We start from the raw sequence: 7,500 nt of genomic DNA, 5'->3' as shown, positions 1-7,500 counted from the left end.
AGAAGAGTCCGGGATGTCAGACTACTGTCCAATGAAAAGAGGGCTTGCTTCGTCCCTTCAGGAGACGGCATTGTCCGGGATGTCAGACTACTGTCCAATGAAAAGAGGGCTTGCTTCGTCCCTTCAGGAGACGGCATTGTCCGGGATGTCAGACTACTGTCCAATGAAAAGAGGGCTTGCTTCGTCCCTTCAGGAGACGGCACTGTCCGGGACGGCTTGACTTCCGGTTTCTCTGTGAAACCCCGGACCGCCATTGTAGGGAGTGAGAAATCCTCCAGGTCATTTCCATGAGGAGAACAGCATCAGGAACTGCCAAGGATATAGTGACGGAGAGAGGAAAGTTGGGAGGAAGGGTGAGGGGAGGAGGGGCGTGAGGTGTGTGTGTGTGTGCGTGCGTGTGTGTGTGTGTGTGTGTGTGTGTGTGTGCGATAGGGGTGGAGCAGGCTACGATATGGGTAAGAAGGCAACTGCTGAAAATTCAGAATGTGACACACTGGCTAGGAATTCAATATGCGAAGGAAGGAACGTTGCTTAATAAATAACACAAACAAACAAACAAAAAACCCACCCTTCACTCCTTTGAAGGGAGAAAAGCAAATCACGTTTCTCTTCACTTTAACGATCGTTCAAATTGGATATTTTTTCTCTTTTTATTCGATAAAGCAGATTGAAGAAAAAGGAGAAAGAACACACACACAACCAAACAACAAAATAAAAAAACACAAAAAACGGTCGGGTTCTCAAGAGCATTCTGAGACGTTTTGTGGGCAAGCTTGATTTGCACGGCACAGGATGGCGAAGCGACTGTCAGTCCGTGCTTTTGTTGCCTGGTCGCGAAAGAGACGGTGAAAAACAACGACAAAAAAACAAAAACAAACAAACAAACAAACAAACAAAAAAACAACCCAGATATCCTCCAACAAACTTGGGCAATATTTCATGAATAATGCAGGTTGCTGTTTCTTGTCGCTCGGCGATAATAAAGCCATGAATATTCATTGAGCGTTTTTTTTCTTTGTTTTAAATTTGTTTTGTTGGTTTTGTTTTATCTCAATACAGAATCAGACAGTCATGAATTTGTATGTCATTGGTGATTTGAGAATATCGTGGAAAAGGAGGATCGTGTATCTACTGTTAATAAATGAATATTACTTGTTTCTTTTTTATTTATTTTCATCTAGCGGCCATCAGAGCAATTCTCGAGATAATTTTACTGTTCTTTTTTCTTCTATTTTTCTGTTACCTCTATCTCTCCCCCTCCTCCCTTCCCTCAAAATGGTCAAGACGTTTATTTGCCAATACGGTGTCCGTGAGGGTCTGTGTTCGATTCTCACTCTGGCCGTTTCTCCCAAGTGTGACTGGAAAATCAAACTGAGCGTCTAGTCATTTGCATGAGACGATAAACCAAGGTGCGCTACGCACTCAGTGCACAGGAAAAGAACCCATGGCAACCTAAGTTTCATCCTCTGGCAAAATTATGTAAAAAAAAAAAAAAAAAAAAAAAACCACTCGTTTAGGTACACAGATATAATTTATATGCATGCACTCGAAGCCACACAAGCACGTTGGGTTTTGCTAGCTAGCAGATATGATGTAGACTATAATTATGGATTTGTCCGAACGGAGTGACATCTCCTTGAGAAACTGAAACCTGGGGCCATATTCAAGAGAGCATCGTGCCTGCGGGTAATCTGCCTGAGGCAAGGCAAACTGCCCGAGGGTAAGCAATATCCAGTATTCATGAACACAAGAGTCTACCCGTCAGCGAAAGTGGAGATCACAGAGTACTTTCCTGTGAGAATGAATACGGCCATTTGCATCCAGGTGAGGCATGTGAGGGGTCTCTGCTTTCTGCTGGATAGATACGTTTGACAGCGCGATATGCGGGTACAGTTTCTGTGTGAATGCAGTTCAGCACAAACTCTGTCTCTCTCTCTCTCTGTCTCTCTCTCTCTCTCTCTGGCTCTCTCTCTCTCTCTGTCTTTCTCTGTCGCTCTCTGTTCCTCTGTCTCTGTCTCTCTCCATGTCTCTGTGTCTCTGTTTCTCTCTCTCTCTCTCTCTCTCTCTGTATCTCTCTGTACATGCGCCCATGCGTGTGTATAAGTGTGTGTGTGTGTGTGTGTGTGTGTGTGTGTGTGTGTGTGTGTGTACATGCGTGCGTGCGTGAGCGTGAGAGAGAGAGAGAGAGAGAGAGAGAGAGGGAAGACAAGATTCTTTTCATTGGTCTATTAACGAGGGTAATGATAAGCAAGGTGCATCATTATTTTACAACCAGCCTTCGCCCTAGACAGGCGAAGAGGAAGATAAGCACGAACATCGCACAATCACTGTCACGGCAAATTCAGTTTGTCACATTGCCACACAAACAGTGAAAACACGAACATTTGATACAGATATTTTCTGCTTAAAATGTCGTCTTCTTTTTTTTTTCTTTTTTTTTTAAACAAAAAGTAACACAGTATCAGTATCAGTATAAGTAGCTCAAGGAGGCGTCACTGCTTTCGGTCAAATCCATATACGCTACACCACATCTGCCAAGCAGATGCCTGACCAGCAGCATAACCCAACGCGCTTAGTCAGGCCTTGAGAAAAAAAGACACACACACACACACACACACACACACACACACACACACACAAATATATATATATATATATATATAAGATTAAAAAAAATAATAATAAAAAGTAACACAATGGACTACAGTACAACACAATACAACGCAACGAGGACGACAACAAGAACAACAACGACAGCAACAACACAGCAACAACCACAGCAGCAACAATAACACCACCACCATCAATCTAGCCTTCGATCTTCCTGACCATGACTTGCCGAAGCTGCAGTTTTCATGGCAGTGAACTGTGGGTGAACTTGATTGATGATCGCCGGAAGAAACACGGTACGCCGGAAACAATGCCGAAGCTGCAGTTTTCATGGCAGTGACCTGTGGGTGAACTTGATTGATGATCGCCGGGAGAAATACGGTACGCCGGAAACAATGCCGAAATTTTTTCCGCGCAAAGAAATCTGATAATTTATGAGTTCTCGGAGGACTTCTTGAACGATATCTTATCCTACAGAACTGAATTAAATTTACGTGAGTGATGGGAATCCCAGAATCTCGCGAGAATGCGGGTACGGTTTACACATCCCAACACCGGAGTATGGCTGCCTAAACGGCCATATAAAAAAAACGGTCATTCACTTAAAAGCTCACTTGTAATAAGACGAAAACACGAGGACTGCAACCCACGAATGCATAAAAGTAGAAAAAAGAACGATTCGTAAATCTCTCTCTCTCTCTGTCTTCCTCTGTCTCTCTCTCTCTCTCTCTGTCTCCCTTTCTCTCTCTCCCTCTCTCTCTCCCCCCCCCTCTCTCTCTCTCTCGATAGATAGATAGATATATAGATAGATAGATAGATAGATAGATAGGGTCTCCCTCGAAACAAATCAATTTTGCATCTTGGAACTTGAAGGCAAATTTTGAACATGAAACAAGATGTTCACGTTTTAATTCACACAGACAACAGATCCACATGTTGGAGCTGAAAATAATGCAGTGTGTGCAGACCAGTGGGCTTCCATTGTCCGAAAGGAATAGATTGCAAAATAGAATCACTCTGATCTTTCCCTTGTGTATAGTCTCAGTCATCGCTTTGTCTGTCATCATCACGAACTGATTTCATCAGCGAAACTTTCTTTCTTTCTTTCTTTTTTTTCTTTTCCTTTTTTCTTTTTCCCTCTTTCTAGGACTCCCTTATGTTTCGTTATTGTTGTCTTTATATTGTATTATTATGTTATGTATGATATAGCTTTGCACTGTGTTGTACATAACCTTTTTTTTTTTACACAACAATTTTTTTTCCGTTTGAAAATCGAGTTGCTCATCCTGTGTGGAGTGTGTCGCCACAGTGCAGTTCCACCCTTTTTCTGTCTGCAAATGGATTTGTTTCACTACCAAGTGGATTTGTTTCACTACCAAGTGTATCTATCAAGTGGATTTGTTTCACTTCTAAGTGGATTTGTTTCACTACCAAGTGGATTTGCTTCACTACCAAGTGTATCTATCAAGTGGATTTGTTTCACTACCAAGTGTATCTATCAAGTGGCTTTGTTTCACTATCACGTGGATTTGTTTCACTATCTATCACGTGGATTTGTTTCACTACATTGTGGATTTGTTTCACTACCAAGTGGATTTGTTTCACTATCTATCAAGTGTATCTATCAAGTGGATTTGTTTCACTACCAAGTGGATTTGTTTCACTACCAAGTGTATCTATCAAGTGGATTTGTTTCACTACCAAGTGGATTTGTTTCACTATCTATCAAGTGTTTCTACCAAGTGGATTTGTTTCACTACCAATCAAGTGTATCTATCAAGTGGATTTGTTTCACTACCAAGTGGATTTGTTTCACTACCAAGTGTATCTATCAAGTGGATTTGTTTCACTACCAAGTGGATTTGTTACACTATCTATCAAGCGTATCTATCAAGTGGACTTGTTTCACTACCAAGTGGATTTTTCGACACATTTCGACAGGGACAGTCTCCTTGTTTCTGTGGGTTATTTTCCAAGTGCTAAAAACGTGCTGCACACGGGACCTTGGTTTTGCGTCTCTTCCGAAAGACTAGCAACCTGACCACTACTGAGGGACTAGTGGAGAGGGAAGTAAATATCCAGTTCCGGTGCGGGACTCCAACCCTTGGACCTTCGAGTCTGCAGTAGTTTCCGTTATCAGTAGCAGCAGTAAGTAGTAGCAGCACTGTTGATCTGACGCCTCCGATGATGAAAATGACAGATGACGATGACAATATTTCAAGATTACAAGATTGAATCAATCTTGGGGCGTTGAGGATTTCAGGAAACATCATAATCAAGAACATAGCTAGGACCATCACATGACCTTTGCATCAATGAAGTTAGAAGAACGGTTCGCATTCCTTCTTCTGCATGAAGGTCCCCTGTGTAGCATCGCACGTCTTGGAGAATTTGCTCAGTTTAATAAACACGCGGCTTATATCACAAATTGACATGTTTACATTTGGGCCGACAGCAAAGTGAGAGCTGTATTATCAATGGTTTCTCCAGTCAATGGGAAACCATTTACAGCTTAGTCTTTTGTGAAGGACTATGACTCTCAAACTAGGAGGCAAAATTGCACTGGCTCTTTGTGCTGCAGCCTTGTGGGCTAGTTGGCCTTTGGGAACCATCCCAACGCCGACTGTCCAAAAACCCTCTTGGCCGAGAGAGTGGGGATGTACTTGGGTAAGACACTCTCCACTATAATCAAATTCTAGCCCAAATAGTCGGAACAGCAGTTGCCTCCTCTGCTGTTCAGATGGTAATAGTCGGACACGACTGACTATCATATAATAAAGAGAACCCGTTTACTTACAAAGCATCATCATCATCATCATCATCATAATGATGATGATGATAATGATGATGATGCTAAAGATGATGACGATAACAATAATAATGATTATGATGATAATCATGATAATCATGATGATGATAATAATAATAATAATCGTCATGATGATGATGATCATCATCATCATAACCATAATCATAATCATAATAATAATGATGATGATGATGATAATTTACGAAATGAAAATACAGACTTTGGACATATATTTACCAGGTAAAAATAACACACACGCACACGCACAGACACAGACACAGACAGACACACAGACACACACGCACACGCACAGACACACACACACAGACACACACACACACACACACACACACACACACACACACACACATTAATAGTAATAATAATAATAATAACGTGTTCTACTTTTGTTGTGTTCCCAGACAGCAGAGGAACCGGCAGAACAGCACCAAGACTTCCTGCTGCCTCATCTCCGTCCTCTGCTGCACGTCACTTCCGGTCTCGGCAAGCACTCTGCTGCTAGTCCCGGTGACCACTGCCTGCCTCTGTTTGCTGCAAGACATGGCCGCCACCTGAGAGACACAGAGAGAGGGAGAGAGAGAGGGGGAGGGAGAGAGAGAGGGGGGAGAGAGAGGGAGGGAGAGATAGGGAGAGAGAGGGGAAGGGAGAGAGAGAGAGAGAGAGAGGGAGAGAGAGAGGGAGGGACGGATGGAGGAAGGGGGAGAGATAGGGAGACAGAGAGAGACAGAGAGGAAGGGACGGAGGGAGCGAGGGAGAGAGATAGGGAGACAGAAAGAGACACAGAGAGAGGAGCCAGACTCTCTTTGTTCGCCCCAACGACGTTTTGGCATCGTCAACGATAACCTAACACGGTGCACGAAACAAAGAAAGGGTTTTTTTAAAAAAAAAAAAAAGAAGAAAAAAAAGAAGAAGAAGAAAAAAGAGTTCCCAGATGCACACATGACGACACCACGACTTCAGGAGAAAAAAGACTGGAACACCACTGTGGTTTTTGATTGATCGATGTGGACACTTATATAGTGCCTATCCTAGATCAGAGACCAACGAAGCCTCGAACGATTTACAATCACGGTATCATTTGGACAACAGGCTGCTTGGTGAAGCCGACTTAGAGCTGCCATTAGGCGTTCATCATTTGTTTTCTTTGTTGTCTTGTTACTCACTCATGCATGTACACATGCACGTCCGCACGCCCACATACACACACACACAGGCGCGCGCGCGCGCGTTAATCTAAACCCATTGGTTGATCAAAAGCGGGATGTCACAGCGAATTTCAAGAACTGACTTTCACGAACAACGGAGAGACGCATGCAACAGGATGTAACACCTCAACTTGTGAGTGTACTGCCTCGCGTTCTTTAGTTTAGGTTTTAAAAGTGAAACGATGAACAGGTTTTTTTTGTTTTTTGCCCAGTGTTATATTTCGCATTCCTCTAGAGACGACATTTTCGCTTTTTACATGTAAACGTTTGGTCACCTGATGTCTGATTCAGGCCATATTTATAGCCTGGACCTTTTGATTGATTAATTGATTTATTCTTATAATTTTGTTACTGCTAACGATATGACAGTTGCATGGAGTTGCGGACATTGCATAGAGCTGAACGCGTATGACGTTCTTGTGGGTGGGTGCCCGTTCCCGTGGTTGCTTGGCAACAAGGAGATGGCGTCTGCTGGGGGAAATTTATGTTGCAATTTGTTGTCCTGGTTGCCAGACGTTAGGCAGTGCTCAGCACACACCCAACAGATATTGTCTTTTTTTTCTTTTCTTTTTTTTCCCCCTGATATGTAGTGATTTGGTAGTTACTTTATGTCAGTGGACTGGTACGTTTGTAAATCAAGCCATGGTCGTTTCATGCCTTTAATCAGTATCATAGCAATAGTTTGAGGGAAATATTTGAAACGCACATGAACTGGTCTGCCATTTGTTCTCATTGGAAATCTGCAACGTTACAGGTTTCCCAATTGTACATCTGCATGCCAACTTCTTTTTTCACGCCTACAAATGATTTCTTGTTGTGTTAGGAGCACCATAAGGACTTTAAGGGATATTTCAA

The 7,500-nt window shown here is 42.7% G+C and overlaps 1 protein-coding gene across 3 annotated transcripts in view; it reads left to right on the top strand.

The window, feature by feature from the left end:
* The window catches only part of LOC143294867 (uncharacterized), a 48,148-nt gene extending 40,833 nt beyond the window's left edge, over positions 1-7,315 (top strand). For all 3 annotated transcript variants that reach the window (XM_076606385.1, XM_076606383.1, XM_076606384.1), the window contains exon 3: positions 5,842-7,315. In XM_076606385.1, the coding sequence (XP_076462500.1) occupies positions 5,842-5,995 (154 nt within the window). In that variant the 3' untranslated portion in view covers positions 5,996-7,315. The remainder of the gene's footprint in view (positions 1-5,841) is intronic.
* The last annotated feature ends 185 nt before the right edge of the window (positions 7,316-7,500 follow it).

The sequence above is a fragment of the Babylonia areolata genome, chromosome 20 (genome assembly GCF_041734735.1).
Source record: "Babylonia areolata isolate BAREFJ2019XMU chromosome 20, ASM4173473v1, whole genome shotgun sequence".
Taxonomy (NCBI): Eukaryota; Metazoa; Mollusca; class Gastropoda; order Neogastropoda; family Buccinidae; genus Babylonia; species Babylonia areolata.
Note: the sequence above shows the minus strand (reverse complement) of the source record. Positions and strands in the feature narration are given on the sequence as shown.